This window comes from Corythoichthys intestinalis, chromosome 3 (assembly GCF_030265065.1).
Source record: "Corythoichthys intestinalis isolate RoL2023-P3 chromosome 3, ASM3026506v1, whole genome shotgun sequence".
Classification (NCBI taxonomy): Eukaryota; Metazoa; Chordata; class Actinopteri; order Syngnathiformes; family Syngnathidae; genus Corythoichthys; species Corythoichthys intestinalis.
The window spans coordinates 57,626,227-57,648,802 of NC_080397.1; the positions used below are offsets into that span (position 1 = coordinate 57,626,227).

Here is a 22,576-nt window from a genome sequence, read left to right on the forward strand (position 1 = left end):
CTTGAGAAATGAATGGCATCCCATTAGAAACAAAACGGAAAATTTTGGACGAATTTTGGGGGAACTGTAGTATTTTGGCAAATTCTGTTTACAGCTTTTATGCCCTTTAAGTTCCTGACATTTTTTAAGTATAATTTACGTGGATTGGATAAAAATTGTAGGACTAGATACATTTTGGAAGAAAAAAAAAAACATGTTTGGCGCAAACGGTAATTTATTGGGGGTCATTTGAAAAATTCCCTACGTCGCACGAGAATTCCGGTCATTTCAGTATTTGAATTTTGCCAAAGAAACACCATTCAAATCTACAAACTGCAAATTCTGGAGAAACTACGATGGTATTGTGGTAGAAACAGATCTATCAGGTCACAGGTCAGGTCGGGGACGCGTCCTGTCGATATCAGGTCACTTCCATTTGATTTGGGGACATTTCGAGGACACATCCTGTTGCATGGCTGTCAATGGCATTAACTTACTTGAATGTCAATGGGCTGTAATGGTAAGTGTTTGGTCAAAAATCACACCCACACAGGTTTTTCTGCCACTGAAAATGAATGGGAAATTTGGACGTACATGGCTTTCAATGGCATTGATTTACTCCGGCGCCAGTTGAATGTCAGTGGGCTGTAATTGTATATTTTTGGTCAAAAAATAACAAGCACACAGGTTTTTCTGCCACTGAAAATGAATGGGAAATTTGGACGTGCATGGCTGTCAATGGCATCTACTTATTGGGCCCCAGTTGAATGTCAATGGGCTGTAATGGTCAGTTTTTGGTCAAAAATCACAACCACTCAGGTTTTTCTGCCACTGAAAATGAATGGGAAATTTGGACGTACATGGTTATTAATGGCATCGACTTAACTTGGGTGCCAGTTGAATGTCAATGGGGTCTAATGGTAAGTTTTTGGAGAAAAAAAATCACAACCACACAGGTTTTTCTGCCACTGAAAATGAATGGGAAATTTGGACGTACATGGCTGTCAATGGCATCACTTATTGGGCCCCAGTTGAATGTCAATGGGCTGTAATGGTAAATTTTTGGTCAAAAATCACAACTACACAGGGGTTTCTGCCACTGAAAATGAATGGGAAATTTGGACGTAAATAGCTGTCGATGGCATCCTCTTGGAAATGAATAGGAACATTTTTGGCGAATTTTGGGGGAACTGCAAGTTTTTGGCAAATTCTGTATACAACTTGTATGCTCCTTACCGTCTTGAAATTTTTTTATGTGTAAATTATGCGATTTGGCCAAAAATTGCAGACTAGATACATTTTGGGATTTTTTTATGTTTTTATTTTAATTTTTTTTTTTTTTCTCAAATACCCCGCGTTTACGGGCGAATGGAAAAGTTTTGGGGGGGTCATTCGAATAATTCCCTGCGTCATTCGAAAATTCCAGTCATTTTGATATTTGAACAGTGACGGTCAGGCAAACGGTTTGGGCTGTGCTGTGGGCCGAATAAACGCCATCAAAAATAAAAAAGAAATTTTACTATCTGGGCCTTTTCCTTGCAAACCCCATCTAAATATAAAAGGAATAACACAGGTGGTTGCTTTTGCATAACATGCAAATTTACCATCAACAAATAGGCACAGTTTAAAGCACGTACGATCAGAGGCTATTATTACCAAAGTAGAAGTAGCCACCCTCGTCCCTGGGCTGGAAAAAGCGTCCTCTGGCTTGTGCGTGAACATCAGCCCCTTTCTCCACCAATAGTTCCACGTACTGTTTACAGCGGCGCTCGATGGCAATGTGGAGTGCCGTCTGGCCTGACAGAAAAAAAAACGATAAATAATCACTGAGCACATTTGCACTGTAAATACTGTGCATTCCTTTTCCTCACAATATGGCCTCGCCCACCACTTTAAACATGGCCAGCTTTTTGAGAGTCGTGGTGGTACAGTTGTGGTCAAAAGTTTACATACACTTGTGAAGAACATAATGTCATGGCTCTCTTGAGTTTCCAGTTATTTCTACAACTCTGATTTTTCTCCGATAGAGTGATTGGAACAGATACTTCTTTGTCACAAAAACATTCATGAAGTTTGGTTCTTTTATGACTTTATTATGAGTTAACAGAAAAAGGTGATCAAATCTGCTGGGTCAAAAATATACATACATGGATCTGAAAAAGCGAATCATTGACTTGAACAAGTCAGGAAAGTCACTTGGAGCCATTTCAAAGCAGCTGCAGGTCCCAAGAGCAACAGTGCAAACAATTGTTTGTAAGTATAAAGTGCATGGCACGGTTTTGTCACTGCCACGATCAGGAAGAAAATGAAAGCTATCACCTGCAGCTGAGAGAAAATTGGTCAGGAGGGTGAAGATTCAACCGAGAATCACCAAAAAGCAGATCTGCCAAGAATTAGAAGCTGCTGGAACACAGGTGTCAGTGTCCACAGTCAAGCGTGTTTTGCATCTCCATGGACTGAGAGGCTGCCGTGCAAGAAGGAAGCCCTTGCTCCAAAAGCGGCACCTTAAGGCTCGACTGAAGTTTGCTGCTGATCACATGGACAAAGATAAGACCTTCTGGAGGAAAGTTCTGTGGTCAGACAAAACAAAAATCGAGCTGTTTGGCCACAATGCCCAGCAATATGTTTGGAGGAGAAAAGGTGAGGCCTTTAACCCCAAGTACACCATGCCTACTGTCAAGCACGGTGGTGGTAGTATTATGCTGTGGTGCTGTTTTGCTGCCAATGGACATGGTGCTTTACAGAGAGTAAATGGGATAATGAAGAAGGAGGATTACCTTCAAATTCTTCAAGATAACCTAATGTCATCAGCCCGAAGATTGGGTCTTGGGCGCAGTTGGGTGTTCCAACAGGACAATGACCCCAAACACACATCAAAAGTGGTAATGGAATGGCTAAATCAGGCTAGAATTAAGGTTTTCGAATGGCCTTCCCAAAACCCCATTGAGAACTTGTGGACAATGCTGATGAAACAAGTCCATGTCAGAAAGTCATCAAATTTAACTGAACTGCACCAATTCTGTCAAGAGGAGTGGTCAAAGATTCAACCAGAAGCTTGTGGATGGCTACCAAAAGCGCCTAATTGAAGTGAAAATGGCTAAGGGACATGTTACCAAATATTAGCACTGTTGTATGTATATTTTTGACCCAGCAGATTTGATCACTTTTTTCTGTTCACCCATAATAAAGTCATAGAAGAACCAAACTTCATGAATGTTTTTTTGTGACAAAGAAGTATCTGTTCCAATCACTCTAACAGAGAAAAATCTGAGTTGTAGAAATAACTGGAAACTCAAGAGAGCCATGACATTATGTTCTTCACAAGTGTATGTAAACTTTTGACCACAACTGTAAGGGTAGGGACTCATTAGAGACCCATATTTTGGACAAAGCCATACCTCTATAGTAAACATCCCTAAAAGGTGTGTTGATAAACTCTCTCAGGCTTCCTGTCTTCTCTGCTATGTCCACCAACAGTGGGATGGTGTCGTTCTGCCCACTGTAGAGGTTCAACAGGGCTTTAGGAAGACATGTCTTACCAGTGGACAGCTCTGATAGGGAAATGACATTAAAACAAAGAGTATTGTTATAGATATTCAGTTTATTTTCAGATGGAAGAGTGACATTCTTTAGCAATGAAAAGACATTTCGTGGGTTAGTTCATGCCCTAACACCAGTGTTGTTTTTGCATATTCCCTCTGGCCAAGACAAGAAAACAAATATTACGGTGTGTGCAAACCTTGTTACCCGAGAGGACGCCGCATTGGTGAGTGGGGAGGGGCGCGGCACTTCACATTAGTGACACACCCAGAGACTGCTACAATGCAGCAGTGTTGTTTTTGGCAGCCCTTTTCATTTCCGTCTTAGTCTTAGTCTTTGGACGATAATACTTATTTGTCTTAGTCATATTTCAGTCATTTCAAAATGTGTTTGTCTTTGTTTATTTAATTTTTTTATTGGGCCGAAAACTCAGACTTCTGTAGCTGGGGGTCGGACTGCCAAGGCATGCGTCTTTGGCTGCCGCCCAACTCCCTACGCCCTACTGGACACACCTCTACAACATCACGTGGACATCGGGGCCCCTGGATTGGCAGACCGGAGTGGCGGGCCCTCTTTCCAGGGTCCGAACCGTTCCAGTGAGAGTTGGGTGTCACGGCTTGATGAAGTCAACAGCACCACATCATCTGCAAAAAGCAGAGATTCAATGCTGAGGTCAGCAAACCGGACCCCTTCAATGCTTCGGCTGCGCCTAGAAATTCTGTCCATAAAAGTTATGAACAGAATCGGTGACAAAAGGCAGCCTTGGCGGAGTCCAACCCTCACTGGGAACGAATTCGACTTAATGCCGGCAATGCGGACCAAACTCTGACACCGGTTGTACAAGGACCGAACAGCCCGTACCAAGGGGCTCGGTACCCCGTACTCCCGGAGCACCCCCCACAGGACTCCCCGGGGCACACGGTCGAACGCCTTCTCCAGATCCACAAAACACATGTAGACTGGTTGGGCGAACTCCCAAGCACCCTTGAGGACCCTGCAGAGGGTGTAGAGCTGGTCCACTGTTCCACGGCCAGGACGAAAACCACACTGCTCCTCCCGAATCCGAGATTTGACTTCCCGACGGACCCTCCTCTCCAGCACCCCTGAATAGACTTTACCGGGGAGGCTGAGGAGTGTGATCCCTCTATAATTGGAACACACCCTCCGGTCCCCCTTCTTAAAAAGGGGAACCACCACCCCGGTCTGCCAATCCAGAGGCACTGTCCCCGATGTCAACGCGATGTTGTAGAGGCGTGTCAGCCACGACAGCCCCACAACATCCAGAGCCTTTAGGAACTCCGGGCAGATCTCATCGACCCCCGGGGCCTTGCCATCGAGGAGCTTTCCAACCACCTCAGTGACTTCAACCCCAGAAATCGGAGAGCCCACCCCGGAGTCCCCACACTCTGCTTCCTCAAAGGAAGGCGCGTCGGTGGAATTGAGCAGGGCTTCGAAGTATTCTCCCCACCGACTCACGACATCCTGAGTCGAGGTCAACAGTACCCCATCTTCACTATACACAGTGTTAATGGTGCACTGCTTCCCTCTTCTCAGACGCCGGATGGTGGACCAGAATTTCCTCGAAGCCGTCTGGAAGTCATTTTCCATGGCCTCGCCGAACTCCTCCCATGTCCGAGTTTTTGCCTCGGCAACCGCCGTAGCTGCAGTCGGCTTGGCCAGCCGGTACCTGTCAGCTGCCTCAGGAGTCCCACAGGCCAAATAGGCCTCCTTCTTCAACTTGATGGCATCCCTTACCGCTGGTGTCCACCAGCGGGTTCGGGGATTGCCGCCACGACAGGCACCAACCACCTTACAGCCACATCTTCGATCGGCCGCCTCAATAGTGGAGGTGCGGAACATGGCCCACTCGGACTCGATTTCCCCCACCTCCCCCGGAACAAGGGAGAAGTATTGCCGGAGGTGGGTGTTGAAACTCTTTCTGACAGGGGATTCTGCTAGACGTTCCCAGCAGACCCTCACAAAACGTTTGGGCCCGCCAGGTCTGGCATCTTCCCCCACCATCGGAGCCAGCACACCACCAGGTGGTGATCAGTTGACACCTCCGCCCCTCTCTTCACCCGAGTGTCCAAAACATGCGGCCGCAAGTCCGATGACACGATTACAAAATTGATCATCGAACTGCGGCCTAGGGTGTCCTGGTGCCAAGCGCACATATGGACACCCGTATGTTTGAACATGGTGTTTGTTATGGACAAACCGTGACGAGCAAAGAAGTCCAATAACAGAACACCACTCGGGTTCTGATCGGGGGGGCCTTTCCTCCCAATCACGCACCTCCAGGTCTCGCTGTCATTGCCCACGTGAGCGTTGAAGTCCCCCAGGAGAACGAGGGAGTCCCCAGAGGGGGCGCTCTCCAGCACACCCTCCGAGGACTCCAAAAAGGGTGGCAGCCAAGGCCTTTGGCTGCCGCCCAACTCACTACGCACCCAACCCCTTCTGTCCTTCCCACAGGTGGTGAGCCGATGGGAAGGGGAACCCACGTTGCTTTTTCAGGCTGTGCCCGGCTGGACTCCATGGGGACAGGCCCAGCCACCAGACGCTTGCCTTAAAGCCCCACCTCCAGGCCTGGCTCCAGAGGGGGGCCCCGGTAACCCACGTCCGGGCATGGGAACCTTGAGTTCATATATCTTTTTCACCATAAGGAGTCTTTTTGAGCCATGCTTCGTCTGGCCCCTCACCTAGGACCTGTTTGCCATGGGCTACCCTACCAGGGGCCCAAAGCCCCAGACAACATAGCTCCTAGGATCATTGGGACACGCAAACCCCTCCACCATGATAAGGGGATGACTCACGGAGAAGGGAATGAAGATCAGCACCTCCAAATCCAAGACCATGGTCCTCAGTCGGAAAAGGGTGGAGTGCTCTCTCCGGGTAGGGGATGAGATCCTGCCCCAAGTGGAGGAGTTTAAGTATCTTGGGTCTTGCTCACGAGTGAGGGTAGGAAGGAGCGGGAGATCAACAGGCGGATCGGTGCAGCGTCTGCTGTAATGCGGACTCTGCACCGGTCCATAGTGATGAAGAAGGAGCTGAGCCGAAAGGCAAAGCTCTCAATTGTGGGTTGTGACCAAAAGAAGAAGATCCTGGATACAAGCGGCCGAAATGAGCTTCCACCGCAGGGTGTCCGGGGTCTCTCTTAGAAATAGGGCGAGAAGCTCGGTCATCCGGGACAGACTCTGCGTCGAGCCGCTACTCCTCCGTGTTGAGAGGAGCCAGCTGAGGTGGCATGGATGGATGGATGGATGGATGGATTAAAAACTCAGACTAATTTTGTCTAGTTTTAGTCAACATTTACTCAATATTTTTGTCTTTAACTTCGAAAGTTTAACTCGAAAAATGAATAAATATATGAAAAAAAAGGTTTTCAACTATTTTCAAATGAACACTGACAGATTATCACATCTTGTAGCATCTGCAAGCATCTACACATCTATCACGTGATAATACACACCCAGCAGGAAAACAGAATTCTTGTATCATTTAAAGTAACACTCGGTAACTCAGTTTTGATCGATTTTAGCGACGCCGGAGGACAAAAGTGGTAGTGTTTTGCTTTAAGAAAGGCCTCGTTTCCCAGTTGGACCAGCGCACAGTGTCGTAAAATCATCAATCAATCAAAAATTCAATCTCCCAGTCGCCTGCAAATGGATTAAACCTTTTTGGTTTTTTTGTTGTTCTGTGTGATGGATGAATAGTAATAAGGTAATGAATCCAGTTGTGACTAAACAATAGCATATGACGGTTAGCAACTATGTGGCTTAGTGTCGCTAAGCTCCCACCCCCTGCCACCATACTCAAAGTTAATTAGTGCCGGTGAAAGCGATACAGACGCTTTCAAGATATAAACGAGATGTCATTCAACTTGTTGTCAGTCTACATACAGAATAGAATAGAATAGAATAGAATAGAATAGAATAGAATAGAATAGAATAGAATAGAATAGAATAGAATAGAAACTTTATTGTTATATGCCAACTAGGGTTGTTCCGATCATGTTTTTTTGCTCCCGATCCGATCCCGATCGTTTTAGTTTGAGTATCTGCCGATCCCGATATTTCCCGATCCGATTGCTTTTTTGTTCTCCCGATTCAATTCCAATCATTCCCGATAATTTTTCCCGATCATATACATTTTGGCAATGCATTAAGGAAAAAATGAATAAAACTCGGACGAATATATACATTCAACATACAGTACATAACTACTGTATTTGTTTATTATGACAATACATCCTAAAGATGGCATTTACATTATTAACATTCTTTCTGTGAGAGGGATCTACGGATAGAAAGACTTGTGACTTTGTGCATTGTAACTAAGGCTACGTTCATACCATAGGTCTTAATGCACGAATTTTTTTGTCATATCTGTTTTTTTGGTGTGCCCGTTTAGACTGCCTTTGTCCATTGAGACCGTTCAAGTATTACGCATGCGCACTAATTCGCAGTCCGACACGCGCTGAGCAAGATGACCAGCATGCGCAGAAGCATCAAAAGAAATGACCACACATGCTGGCTGTCATCCGTCATTCCAGGGATATCATATTTTGCTTTTTAAAAAGAGGACACAAATATCAGACATAAATAATCCCAGTTTAGGTTTATATTCAAAGTATATGGATCGATATCATGCACGCACTGTCCGTGCATGTCACACACACATACGCGCAGTTTGCCCCGACTCTCGGCCGTGTAAGCAATGTTGAAATATTGCTTATATGGAGCAGACAGAAAACCGATCATTCTCAGGCTTATCCTCAACCCATTTTTATTTTTTTATGACTGTTGTCTAGTCGGACCCTTCCTAAAAAGCCGTGTTCAAGGCAAGCTAGGCGCTAATAACGCACAGCTGCACCGCTACTGTGGCGTCTCTCTCGCTTTTTGATGACGTAATTGCTGCATGAATTCCGATTTGTGAGACTGGACAGTACAGACCGCCGCGACAGTCTGGAAAAATGTGGCCCAGATCGGATTTGAACCACATACGAAAGTGACCCAGATCGGATTTGAAATGGTGCAGTTCTATGCGACTTGTCACGTTCAGACCGTCAAGTTAATGCCTCACTCGAGTCGGAAAAACACGAAAAAATCGGATTCGTGCATTAAGACCTGTAGTCTGAACGTAGCCTAAATATTGCCATCTAGTGTATTTGTTGAGCTTTCAGTAAATGCTACTGCAAGCATGCCCCAATGCATGATGGGAGTGGAACCATGATGGGAAGTAAAATCATGACCTTGCGTCGTGCTATCAATGGATATATTTTCTGTGCTTCGGGAAATAATTTAAGAAGTAAAGCCAATGATCTATTGCCACCTTGCTTCCGCACATTGCTTCCCATGATATTTCTAATCATAGGGAGAAGGAGTGTAAGGTATTAGCCATTTGAAGAAAGGCTTCAAATTCTGCCAAAGTTCTCTCAACTCATATTGCGCTGCCTTTCATCTCTCTATTAAGGTAAAACGGTGTCATTACAGATTGAGCGCGACAATGAGTGAGAGGTTCATGCAGCGGAGATTGTAATAGCGTTAAATATTTTAAAGTGACACATTCTTTAATAAATTAATTGCCAGCGTTAATGGGATATTTGAACTAAAGACTCTGGATGAATGTAATATATAATGTCTGTAACGTTAAATACAATAAGAAAACGATTTAATTAAAATATATATACTGTATGTTAAAAAAAGGCATGGCCGATATTTTTTTGCCGATTCCGATACTTTGACGTGATCGGACCTGTCAATACCTGACACTTTCAAATGACAAATTTTTATAAACAACATGCAATTTTTGGGATTTGTTCTGTAAATAAATGTATGCATATTATTCTTTTATTTTATACTGTAATGTCCGTAACTACGTGTAATATTCTGATATAATGTTTTCCGAGGCACCCTGAGGTGCACGTAATGTTACTGTTAATTTGGTCACGTGATGCTCCATGTGTTAATAAAGAAATAGTTGCCAGCACGTCGTGTGTTCGATACCTTTATCAACAAAAAGCTCAAAAGAAGACACTATGCACGGTCCCTTTAAGAGACACTGGGATTGGAGAGCTGTGGGTAGTAGGAAGCGAGGGGGAAACGGGCGAGAAGCAAAAGTTCGCGGTCGAATGTGGCGGCATCCCGATCGATCGGGACATCTCTAATGCCAACGCTACGAGTTACATTTAATTTGTGATGATCACCCAGCACACACCGTTAAAGGCTAAAGCAACATTGCATATTCTCCCTTGCCAAGATAAGAAGACAAATCTTACCGTGTGTGTCTCAAAACAAGCAATGGAGAGACTGGAGAGGACACTAATGGGTGAGTTGGTGGGGCGTAGCACATCACATGAGTGACACAACCAGACACTGCTAGGATGCAGACTAACTAATGTCACACACAAACTATGGTGCAAATGGGCATTCGTGTCATTATGTTCTAGTCTCCCAAGACACGTTTCAGCACGTTATTGTCTTGTCATCGTCAAGAAAAAGATTGTTCGTTGAAGCAATATTTTTGTTATCGTCATCGTTGACAAAAACAACACTGCGATGCATGCTAACTACCAGTGTTGTTAATCTTACTGAAAAAAAGTAATTAATTATAGTTACAAATTACTTCTCCCAAAAAGTAATTGCGTTACTAACTCAATTACCTGAATGTAAGAGTAATTAGTTACTTGGCAAAGTAATTGGTGATAATTACTTTTTTTTTTTTTTCTCCTCAAAAAAAAAAAAAAAAAACATTTGCCATACTATGTGAAGTTTTTTTGTGGAGGTTTTTGGTACAATTGACCCGAGCCCAATTCTTTACCCTAATTTACCCTTTACCCTGAATCAATTGTTAAAAGTTGTTAAAATTGCTCCCATTATTGCATTAGTTCCCTTCTCTCTACTTTCGACATATGAAAGTTTTAAAACTGTTTCATCATTTAAAGATAGATTCAAATCAAGATTTTGCCGATTTAGAAGTATTTTAGATAAAAAGTTACTTAGGTTCGCGAGGAAGGTTCTCTACAACAGAGCCGTCCTAAAAAGCCTACTGCTTTAAGATGGCGGCTGTCATTTTGCATCTAGTTATATCTATATACAGTACATGTGATATCTACCATGTCTACCATATCTACCATAACATGCGGGCGTAGTTTGTCGGCTATCAGCTACAACATGAATTATTGGAGCTACCTAGCATCGCGTTTGCTCGGCGTCACAACTTTCTTGCCTCCTCCCCGCTCCTGCTCTGCTCTTTCGTCTCGGTGAGTCCGTCTCCCTCAGACTTTTCGACCAATATAGTAACGCATAGTAACGCATGCCTTTCCGTCCTCAGTAACGGTAACGGCGTTGCCAAGATGAGAAAAGTAATTAATTAGATTACCCACTACTGAAAAAAATAACGCCGTTAGTAACGCCGTTATATTGTAACGTCGTTATTAACAACACTGCTAACTACACATAAAAATCACACAATGTGAACGTGACGGAAACTATGGCGCATTTTAGTCTTGTTCTCGGCTCATCTGACAAAAAGTGGCATTAGACCTGTTATGTTTTAGTCTCCCAAAACACGTTTTTAGCTCGTCGTCGTCATAGAAATAGTGTTGACAAAATATTTTCGTTATTGTCATCGTTGGCAAAAACAACATTGCCTAACACATATAAAAAACAGTTGATATCGTAATTTTTATCTTTAGATAACTGAGGAAAAAAATACACAACGCCAAAAGAAAGGCAGAACTGAGGACTTCACAAAAAAAATCAAAGAGGCAGCAATAAACACTTCATAGTATGAAGATAAAACATGTTAAGATTTGTGGAATCGGATATAAAAATCAATACACGTTTGAATGTTTAGTAAATCTTGACCACTATTCTCGCGGTTAATTTTGATAAATGCTGTTCATTTAATTTCAAATGATGTCAAAAACACCCGTCCCTTAATGATTCTAAACATTTCATTTACAATTGAAGACAGAAAACTAAAGTCACATCCTCTCTATTCTAATCCAGTCTAGTCTTTGAGACTGCTTAGCGTCTTCAAATAGGCAACAGTTTGCTGTGATTTTTCTCTGCTCCCTGCTATAAGCCCCAAGCATACACAGGAAACTTTTCTCGGGACTGCCCAGAGTAGGACAAAAACTATGACATCACCGTCCTTTCCCGTTCAAATCTATCTGGGTCACAGAACAGCAAAGACCATAGGATCAGCGGAAAACAGGAGGTCAACAAGGTGGAGATTACAATGGGTACTACTTCATTCAAAACTAGCGTCGCCGCTGCCTCTGTTCAAACATCAGCCTGAACAGACAGTCAGACATTTCTGGTCTTACCTTTGAACTCTTCATCCGTCAACCTCTTCTCGTTACTTTGCAAGTACTCCAACAGGCCCTCTAAGGCTTCGGGATCGCCACGTGACACACATTCAAAGAGGAGAGAGCGGTTGAAAACTTTCATAACCTTTGGAGCATCCTCACTTGGACCGTCTTCATTGGATGTCTCTGTTTTACTATGAGAGACCAAAAAAAAACACAGTTAGCATGGTGTCTAGCTAGGACTTATCTCCAACGTCTTGGTGAGGACAGTATAATGACATATAAAACATGTTTTTCGATGGTTTATTTTTAATTTAGAGGGTGTTTGGAGGTATTTAAAAGGTTCATTCCTTGAGGTGTGCATCGGCACTACCCTCACGATTCGATTCGATTCAGAGGGTCACGATTCAGTTCGATTCGGGAATGCATCGCGATGCATTAAAGCCTGGGATGCATTAAAATTCTAAAGCAAAGCATATTTTTCATGAATCATGAGGCAACACAAGCGGTAAGACATTAAACAACTTTTTATTGGCTCTTGGTTCTGGTTGAAGTCAAATGAAAATACTTTCATATATGTATATATTAAAAAAGAAAAACAGATCACAGCATTTAATTAGTGCTTTGAATGAGACCAGGGCTTTCTCTTTTTTTTCACACAGTGCAACATCTGAACTCCTCTGCAAAATCAGTAATAACAGTCACTGTATTTTAATCACAACGACCCGTCAATAAAAATATTCAAGTAAATATTAAAGAAAACGACAAAGAAAATATTGTAGTGCAGCAGCATCGTTATCGCAATATCAATCCAGGGATCAGTTCAGTTGCAAACAAAACATCAACTAAATTGCAATGTAGAACAAAAGTAAAATGTAAGCCTAGCCCACTATATATGTGCAATCGAGATTAGATCGGGCCTAAAAAAATCCACACGGCCCGCTGGTATTGAAGCCCGGCCCGAGCCCGATCAATTAGATTTGCAGGCCCGGCCCGAAAAACCCGAATTTTTTTTAAATTATTTGTTGGAGTGACGCGGAAAAAATAAACGCAGCAGCAGCAATTTATTTTCATTTCTTCGAGTTGGCAGAAAAAATGCAAGTTATCTTAATGTTTAAATAGTCTACATATTTTTATGATGGTTATGAAAGCATTTACACAACGAAATAACGCTGGAAAAGTTTAATATAAAAAAAAAAACGGTTTTGCAGACACAGAGAGGAGAAGATTCAAAAGGATCACATTTCTGTTGCCTTTGTGTGCATAAATAAAAGTGTCATTCGTAACGAATTCTCAGTTGGCAGAAAAAAACGCAAGTTTTCATAATGTTTAAATAGTCTACATATTTTTATGATCATTATAAAAGCATTTACACAACGAAATAACGCTGGGAAAGTTTAATATTAAAAAAAAAAAAAACGGTTTTGAAGACACACAGAGGAGATGATTCAAAAGGATCACATTTGTGTTGCCTTTGTGTGCATAAATAAAAGTGTCTTTCATAATGAAGAACAAGCGCCACAGCGGGAGGAGGAGAAGAAAAAGCGGGCGGCGCCACTGCTTAATGTGCGTGCACAAGCAAATGCACAATACAGAGAGCCTGCTCTCGGTTTTATCCCTTTTTTTTATATATATAATTTATTAGTCGGCACTGCGGCCCGACCCAACCCGAACGTGAATGCTTAACATTTTGGGCCTGACCCGGGCACAAGATCTAAGATCTAAGAGATAGGACATAACATAACAATGGCTGAGGCGGAGAAAGAGGGAGCGAGAAAGATTATTGATGCACCTAAGACATTGAAAGCAGACATCTGAGAAATTTTGGCTTCTATGAGGTTGGTGGGAAACTTGACCAGAGCTATGCGTGTGTAAAAAATGAAACATGAGAATAATAATACAAATGGGGAAACCAAATCCGTTGCATCACCGGAATTGCGCAGGGAAGATTTTTGAACGTACTTATATATTTTACAATGCGCTGAATCGATTCGACTTCTTGCCCGCATCGAATCGAATCGTCCATGCCCCGCATCGGGTTGCATCGCCGCATCGATTACTGTTGACACCACTATTAATTCCTACTTACGCGTAAATACGGGTTACATCGCCAGCACAGGCGCAGAACTCGTTCGTAAACCGGGGAATACCTGTTCATAATCTAAAGCGCAATTTCTGACTTTTTATGATACACTCAAAAAACTGATCCAAGCCCTTCTTTGATGTAACACATTAAATTTTTTGTTTGATTTGCTAAAACAAATCTAGTAAATACAAAATATATGTACATTTCATAGTGTCAAAGTAATAATTTCATTTTCACATTCAGAACTCAAAATGAATGAGTTTCATTTGAATTGGGACCGCCCATTGCGCATGTGCAAATCAACGCGCGCTCAGCCTCTGTAGTGTTCATCCCCGTCTGGACTTTTTCACCGACAACTTCTTTCGGCGCTGCTGCGTGGTTATACTTTACAGAGACGCTCAAAGGTGCTGTAATCCCACTCATTGGTGAGTACACAATTATGTAATATTTTTAAAAGCCTGCTGTGAAAAGACTGTGAGACAAATTTCACCGTTAGTGAAGTCAGACATTGCGGGCTTGCTAGCTAGCTTGCTAGCTAAACTACACGAGGGAGAGTTTATATAACTTGTGGAATGCAACAAATGGCATCGGCATTCTTGCATAATCTATTATATCATGAGGCTAAATGTAAGTGTGTATTTATATTTTGTATATGATTTTCTGTTTGTTGTTTGTTGTTTAGCGTTTTACTTAAATTTGTCATCTGCTGCTGAGGATGCAGAAAGGGACATTGCCACCACAGTCATGGGGATTTACACAATCAGGAGAGATGGACATGAGGAGCCTGAGTATGTGCGAATTGTGATTGAGGGCATAGTGATAGGCTGACTGGACTCAAAGAAATTTAAATGTTATTCAGGTTCTGTTTTGTACTTCTACGTGTGTGTTGTACATATATATTTAATATGTGTTTGCAGGCGTTACACTGCACTTTATGGTAAGGTTTCATGTTTAATTGGAGCTGGTTATACCATGCCTTAGCCTTTGCAAATATTGTACTTATTGTTGTACTAGTACTTGTGCTACTTTGTTTGAACCACTTTTGAAGTCAGCAGATTACTTTTCTAAACGTGATAGGTCATGTACTGTCTTCATCATAGAGGAAAAAAACTTAAGAGAATGTTTTTCATCATTTTGATGAGTTCCATGTTCAGGCATGAAAATCTCTCACCTTTCGGCGAAATTCGCCGTTTTGAAGTCAAAAAGGGCGACCTACGTGAATTGCGTAGATCCGAGGAGAAATTCTTTTTGGGAGGGGGGGGGGGTCGGGAGGTTTTATTAAATTATTATTATTATTATCATCATGTGATTAACTTAGTACGTAAACTGATCGGTTCTTTAAAAAAGTGACACGGACAGTCAGCAAATCTTTCTAGATGCTTCGCTGACGAGAACCAATCATCGGCCCAAACTGCGGGCCATTATTCCAAACGCGCGCACTCCTTACGTGAAACAAGGAGTGCTCGGCGAGCCTTTGGTTGCATTGCAAAGCTGCGAAAACAAAAAAGCAGGCCTTATCCACACCAGGGCAGACCAGAGCGCAGCATACACACTTGCCTGTATTTGCCATCAGATTGAATTTGGTGAGTAATGGTTTCAATCGTTTTCACATTTTGCGATATAAAAAAGTTAATGCCATTCGTTGCAGCTTGCGTTGAACACTGCCAGAGCTAGCCAAATCTCCCATGAAAAAAAATAGCTCCCGTTAAATTGGCGTCAAGCTTGTGTATTTAGCGGTAATATAAACGAAGAAACACACTGTTGAGTTAAATTAAGCGGCATGCTCTCGGATTGAGGGGTCGCCTCGCATCGCTCCCGTCGTCCGCCTTAGACGCGTTATTTTCGGCTGGGACTTGAGCTGACGGCCGGTGTCGGCACAACACCGGCCCGACGAGTGGTGGGAATGACTCTTGCTTCTTAAAGCTTTTCAGAAATACAGGGATCCCTCGTTTTTCGCGGTTAATGGGGACCAGAACCCGCCGCAATAAGTGAAAACCGCGAAGTAGCCCCCCCCCCATTTTGTTTGTGTGTGTTCAATGTATTTATTCAGATTTTACATTGGAAAAAAGATACATATATATAAGACATGTTTTTTCACTTTTTTCACCAAAGTATCATTTATAAATGGTTTTCAAGCACTTCAAAATGTAAGAATTATGATAAGTTTTAAACATGTTACTGCCCCACCGAATTATTTTTAAACAAGAATAAAGTAGTAAGAAAATGCTTGGCTTTATTAAATGCTTCATACTGAGTCTACTCAAACCCTCTCAGGCTTTGTTAAACGGTGATTGACACATGTGCAAAGTTTTTCTTTTTATATATATTTTTTGTTTGAAGCAACTTATTTGATTGAATAATAAAAACACAAATGTCCTAGCCAAAATGTGGCCCAAACGCAAAACAACATTACTTCAATGGAAAATTTTGTTTCAATCAAGAAAAATAGTTTTCAAATGCTTTTTTTGTCTCAAATTTATTTTGCAATCAAAAACATTTTTTTTTTATTGAAGTGACTTTTGGGATTAAAAGTATTACTGTATTTTGATTGAAGCAACTTTGTTTTTGATAGAAGTAACTTTGTTTTTTGACAACACAAATCTACCTCCATCGTTATTGAGAGAGAAAGAAATTAAGAAAGCTTTAAAACTAAAAGCCACCGGGGATTCTGTTTTTTTTTTTTTTTTTTTCTTGAATATTTATATTTCATTACATAGACATGCCTCGTAGGGAAAGGAGATTGAGGGATAAAAAAAGGAGTTGGATGAGGCTGCTAAAGGCAGCGGATACCTCATCAGCTGGTTGAATAGCAGACCTGGTAAGAACAGGTTTGCAAGGATAGTCGGGTATTAAATACAATTATAAACACATTACAATGTTATTTTTCTATAATATTTTATGTCATTGCTTTATTAATCATTAGGTGCTAGAGTTGTTAAGTATGGATAATAATGAAATAATAGTTTTGAGAAAACTGTGCTGTTGGTGGCTCAGTGACCATCTGATGTGGTTTGTTCTCAGATGAACAAGTTGAGGAAGGAAGTTTTGATGCAGAGGTTGAAGGAAGAAAAGAGCTAGACTGACTGAGTCACAGCCAGAAAGTGTGGATGACAGTTTTGATTTCTATTCACTGTTGCCCCCTCCCAATTAAAGTATGTCACAGTCGCAGCCAATTATTATCTAAAGCTGGTTAAAATTGAAGTTATGTTGTTTTAAGGTGTATTAAATACTTGTTCATGTGCCCCTTTTGATCTACGAGCACCCGCCCCTCCACCGGTCTCTGCACGGCCCTGCTGAAACACAGTGTGGGTCGACAGAGCTCAATATTTTGTTGGGGTGTACAGTGAACTGGAACATATTTCCTCCACACCCTTCTCACCTTTTTAACCCCTGACCCATTTTCATGCCTGCATGTTGACGATAGGTATACTGTAAATTGGGATGCGTTTTTATTTGTTTCAAATAAAAACTGACCAGATTTTGTGTTCTGTCTGATGTGAGGGTCAATTGAAGTATGAAAAAAAATATTTTAGACTATATTAATTTGAGTTAAACAAATGTAAATAAGTTGAGGCCTGTTAAAGTACACATTTTATTTTGGCTGTATTTGATAAAAATGAGTTTGACAAACTCAATTTTATCATATTACAAGGAGGTACTTAGTTTGAGTTGGGGCTACATAAATTTAATGGATGGAAATCCTGCCCAAAATGTATTTGTGTTCATCCAATGAGTTATTTTTTTCATTGTAGATAAGTGCTAAATATTTTATATTTTCGGCTGTATATCAGTATTGTATTAGGTCTAGTGACGCCCATTCCCACTATTGGACAAGAAAAAAAACGCTGTTATTAACAAGATTGTCCATTAGTATCCATGGCTTGTAAAACCAAGACTATCAGTGCAAACAATTAGATGACATTTAGAAAGCAATTTTCATGTTAGCATTAAACCAGCAGTTAGCTTCATGTATTCCCATACAGTGTAGGGCTTTGTTTATAAAGAGTGTACTGGGTGGAGGTAGTTGTCTAAATATTACCTCAACGGTCACACAAGGCACCAACAACATGCTCTCTGTTAGAATACTGAAAGAGACCTCCAGTGTGTGTGTGCTCACATTTCTACATGTGGCACGCCTCTGTCTACGGCACTTTTTTTGTGGACAGTATTTTCCCAACCGTTGACCCAATTCAAATAAATTAATTTAATCTGTTCCTATAGAAGTGCTCCCTCACCCTCTTGGTAGCTTCTTCCTGCGTCGTTTCTGGTTACTGTTCCTGTAGGTGCCGTAATCAAAGAGGGAATCCATTGGTGCTTTCTTTGGACCTGGAACCACACTTGATTCGTATATGGTGGATTCCAGTAAATCCATTGGGTTGGAAATGCCCTTTTTGAAAGCGCCTTGGAACTTCATCCGCAGGTTTTGTCTCCCATCAGCAGGCTGAACCAGCTCCTGGGCTGTGACCTGCCTTGAGTCCTGATTAGATGGCGAGCCGTCCAGACTCTCAAACAAGTCTGAGAACTCCGACAAGAACTGCCCATCATTCTCAGTCTGTGAGACGTCGCCATCAGCGGGATCGACAGATTGGCGAGCCGGGACAGGGGCGTCGGTGTCGGGCTTGGACAGGGCGAGGTGGCACCTTCTCAGGAGGGTCGTAGCAGAGTGACCCTGGATTGACAACAGCCACAGGTCAAATTTAAGAGGTTGCACACAATTTTTTTTCAGATTGTCATATATCAATCATAGTCGAGGTAAAAAGTTTAAGTTTTTTTGTTGAGTTTAGCTAGCTTCTGGACAATAGGAGTATTGTTTTACCTGAAGGAAGACTATTTTTATTTATTTTTTGTTATACCCTGACTAAGTTTTTTCAGTTATATGGCGGAAAACACTTAGGTGACTTGAAGTTCGGCTCAGAGACCCCCAATTTGGGCAAATTTCAAAATTGTCCGATTTGCACGTGTGATACATCATTGGAAAGCTTGAAATCTCAGTTTTCTGGGGGAAGAAATTTTTTGAACAGGAGGGCATTTTTAAAAAAAAATTTAAACAGCAAAACCCTAACTGGAGGCGAGAGCACGCGAGAGCAGAATTAAGGACGCCACGATTTTAACGAGATATTATCGCGCACTTACCTTGTTTCAATCCAAAAACTCCATGTAGCACGTATCACCGAGTGTCAAGACACAGCTGTGAATGGTTACAGCTGGATTTTGGGGGGATTTTATGAGTGAAACATGGTCATATAACAAGGGTCGCGATGCAGGAATTGCTGACAACAAGGAGTGGTTGAGATTTTCTTTTTCATTAAGTTACCCTTTTAAACATTTTTTAATTTTTCTTTGTTTGGATCGATTATTTATCATCTACCGTAACGGGGAAAATGCGACAGTAACAAAAAAAAATACAATTAAACAATAGTTATGAGGTAGACGTTATTACAGACGCCATTTTTTTCATTGTGATATAATTTGTTTAAAAGTTTAAAATATGCGAGTGAATATTTTTTTTAAGTCGTTTTCTTTTTTCGTGTGGGGTGGCGTGGCTCAGTGGTAGAGTAATTGTCCCCCAACCCAGAGGTTGTGGGTTCGATTCTCCGCCCTGATGAACACGTCTAAGTGTCCTTGAGCAAGACACTGAACCCCACATTGCTCCTGGTGCTGAGTCACCAGTAGGTGGATGGTGAGATAGTGTAAAGCGCTTTGAGTGCCTAGAAAGGTGGAAAAGCGCTGTATAAGTGTAACACCATTTACCATTTTAAGCTAATTATTAGACATCAATTAATGATTCTAAGCTAAAAACGACAGACATTTTGAATAATAAATATTATTAATTACCTTCGTTTTATGGCTGGGTTGAAACAAAAGCGGTTGCGCGACGTCTGTAAACGGGGGTTTTCAGGGTAAAACGGACAAATTAAAAATAGTTCGGGGGCTTCATGCGCCATGAATCTGCTCTGGCAGCATATAGAAATATTGTTCTATCAAACACAACAGTTGTTTTGGCTTAAAATACTGCAGTTTCTTTTAAAGAGGAGTGCAAGAGCAGAAACTACTTTTTCAGTCTTGTCTGTGTTTTCCGCCATATATATTTATTCAGACAGACAATGTTGAGTGGTCTAAAGACAAATGTTTATTTTTTTGCATTCCTGGATCGTTAAGAGATGAACAAAAAGTTTGTATTTATTGTGTATGCTAATATATTTTAAAGTATGTTCAAATTAGACATGTGCCGGTTACCAGTTTCAAGGTTTCCCGTGGTTTCAAAACCACAAAAAGTTTTTGGTCATACCGTAGTATGGGATTAGCTATTTTTTATGTCCCAAAAATGCAGTGAGAAATCCGTGGCCTGGAACAGCAGCGCTCACCTCTCCCCTCCCGGTTGTTGCTCTGCCCTGTGTCTGTCGGTGACGCTACACTTGAGCTTTTTCCCCCCTCAAAAAAGACAAAGTCGCTAGTATGGGATTACTTCGGCTCCCGAAAAGAATCAGATGCCCGCGGTTTAGAGGAGGAGGGGCAGCCAACGTGCAAGACATCCTTCCGGAGGGTGGCTGCCAGGGGAAGCAACACCTCCAACATGATTTCACATTTACGTGACCATCATCCGTCAATTTACACAAAATCTAAGGAAATGCTGTCATGAACGTTTCCCACCAGCTACGAGAGTTCAGTCCAGCATGTTTAGTGTGTCTAGCAATGGTAAAACAAATACTATAAGGTGAGCTTGTTAAACGGATCCATGGATAGAAAGACTTGTTGTTCTTAAAAGGTAAATGTTAGTATAAATTATTATAATCTCCTAATTTTTTTGGGGGGGGGGTTGAAAATAATATGCAAAGCAAATGACCATCTAAGGTGCTCATCACATGATCTGTTCAAAAAAATCATTTTGACCTATTATAGAAATATCTTTTTTTTTTTCATTTAATTCATTTTTGTTGTTTGTTTTATTGCTTTACAACTTTTTATATACACATTGGGGCAAATAAGTATTTAGTCAACCACCAATTGTGCAAGTTCTCCAACTTGAAAAGATTAGAGAGGTCTGTATAAATCACATTGTTTGATTTTTTAAAGAATTTATTTCCAAATTAGAGTGGAAAATAAGTATTTGGTCACCTACAAACAAGCAAGATTTCTAGCTGTCAAAGAGGTCTAACTTCTTCTAACGAGGCTCTGCTCGTTACCTGTATTAATGGCACCTGTTTTAACTCATTATCGGTATAAAAGACACCTGTCCTCAACCTCAGTCAGTCACCCTCCAAACTCCACTATGGCCAAGACCAAAGAGCTGTCGAAGGACACTAGATACAAAACTGTAGACCTGCACCAAGCTTGGAAGACTTAATCAGCAGTAGGTAAAATGCATGGTGTAAAGAAATCAACTGTGGGAGCAATTATTAGAAAATGGAAGACATACAAGACCACTGCTAATCTCCCTCGATCTGGGGCTCCATGCAAGATCTCACCCCGTGGCGTCAAAGTGATAACAAGAACGGTGAGCAGAAATCCCAGAACCACACGGGGGGACCTAGTGAATGACCTACAGAGAGCTGGGACCACAGTAACAAAGGCTACTATCAGTAACACAATGCGCCGCCAGGGACTCAAATCCTGCACTGCCAGACGTGTCCCCCTGCTGAAGAAAGTACACGTCCAGGCCCATCTGCAGTCCGCTTGAGAGCATTTGGATGATCCAGAAGAGGACTGGGAGAATGTGTTATGGTCAGATGAAACCAAAATAGAGCTTTTTGGTAGAAACACAAGTTGTCGTGTTTGGAGGAGAAAGAATACTGAATTGCATCCGAAGAACACAATACCCACTGTGAAGCATAGGGGTGGAAACATCATGCTTTGGGGCTGTTTTTCTGCAAAGGGACCAGGACGACTGATCTGTGTAAAGGAAAGAATGAATGGGGCCATGTATCGAGAGATTTTGAGTGAAAATCTCTTTCCATCAGCAAGGGCATTGAAGATGAGACGTGGCTGGGTCTTTTAGCATGACAATGATCCCAAACACACAGCCAGGGCAACAAAGGAGTGGCTTCGCAAGAAGCATTTCAAGGTCCTGGAGTGGCCTAGCCAGTCTCCAGATCTCAACCCCATAGAAAATCTGTGGAGGGAGTTGAAAGTCCGTGTTGCCCAACAACAGCCCCAAAACATCACTGCTTTAGAGGAGATTTGCATGGAGGAATGGGCCAAAATACCAGCAACAGTGTGTGAAAAGCTTGTGAAGAGTTACAGAAAACGTTTGGCCTCCGTTATTGCCAACAAAGGGTACATAACAAAGTATTGAGATGAACTTTTGGTATTGGCTAATAAATTGTGGTGGCTAATAAATTCTTTTAAAATCAAACAATGTGATTTTCTTTTTTTCCCCCACATTCTGTCTCTCATGGTTGAGGTTTACGAGAGAACTTGCACAATTAGTGGTTGACTAAATACTTATTTGCCCCACTGTATAGGAAAGTCAATTACATGCAATGACACTTTTCGGCCACCAGGGGGGCCTGGCACCCCCCTTAAACTCAGCTTATGAGCTCTAATTATTTCAGTTTTATTTAAAATATTAGATATTTTTTGTTAATTTGTTCATTTTAACAACACATTAATGTTGATGTTCCAATTTGTAAATATGTTGTGAAAAATTGAAAAAATCC

General features: G+C 41.7%; 1 protein-coding gene across 4 annotated transcripts in view; it reads right to left on the reverse strand.

Moving 5' to 3' along the window:
• Positions 1 to 22,576, reverse strand: part of trpv4 (transient receptor potential cation channel, subfamily V, member 4) — a 68,241-nt gene that overhangs the window by 39,613 nt on the left and 6,052 nt on the right. For 3 of the 4 annotated variants that reach the window (XM_057832184.1, XM_057832186.1, XM_057832185.1), the window contains 4 exons: positions 18,155 to 18,588; positions 11,852 to 12,027; positions 3,378 to 3,530; positions 1,636 to 1,776 (listed from right to left, as the gene is read on the reverse strand). In XM_057832184.1, coding sequence (XP_057688167.1) covers positions 1,636 to 1,776; positions 3,378 to 3,530; positions 11,852 to 12,027; positions 18,155 to 18,588 — 904 coding nt within the window. The remainder of the gene's footprint in view (positions 1 to 1,635; positions 1,777 to 3,377; positions 3,531 to 11,851; positions 12,028 to 18,154; positions 18,589 to 22,576) is intronic. The other variant, XM_057832187.1, reaches the window with a different exon arrangement.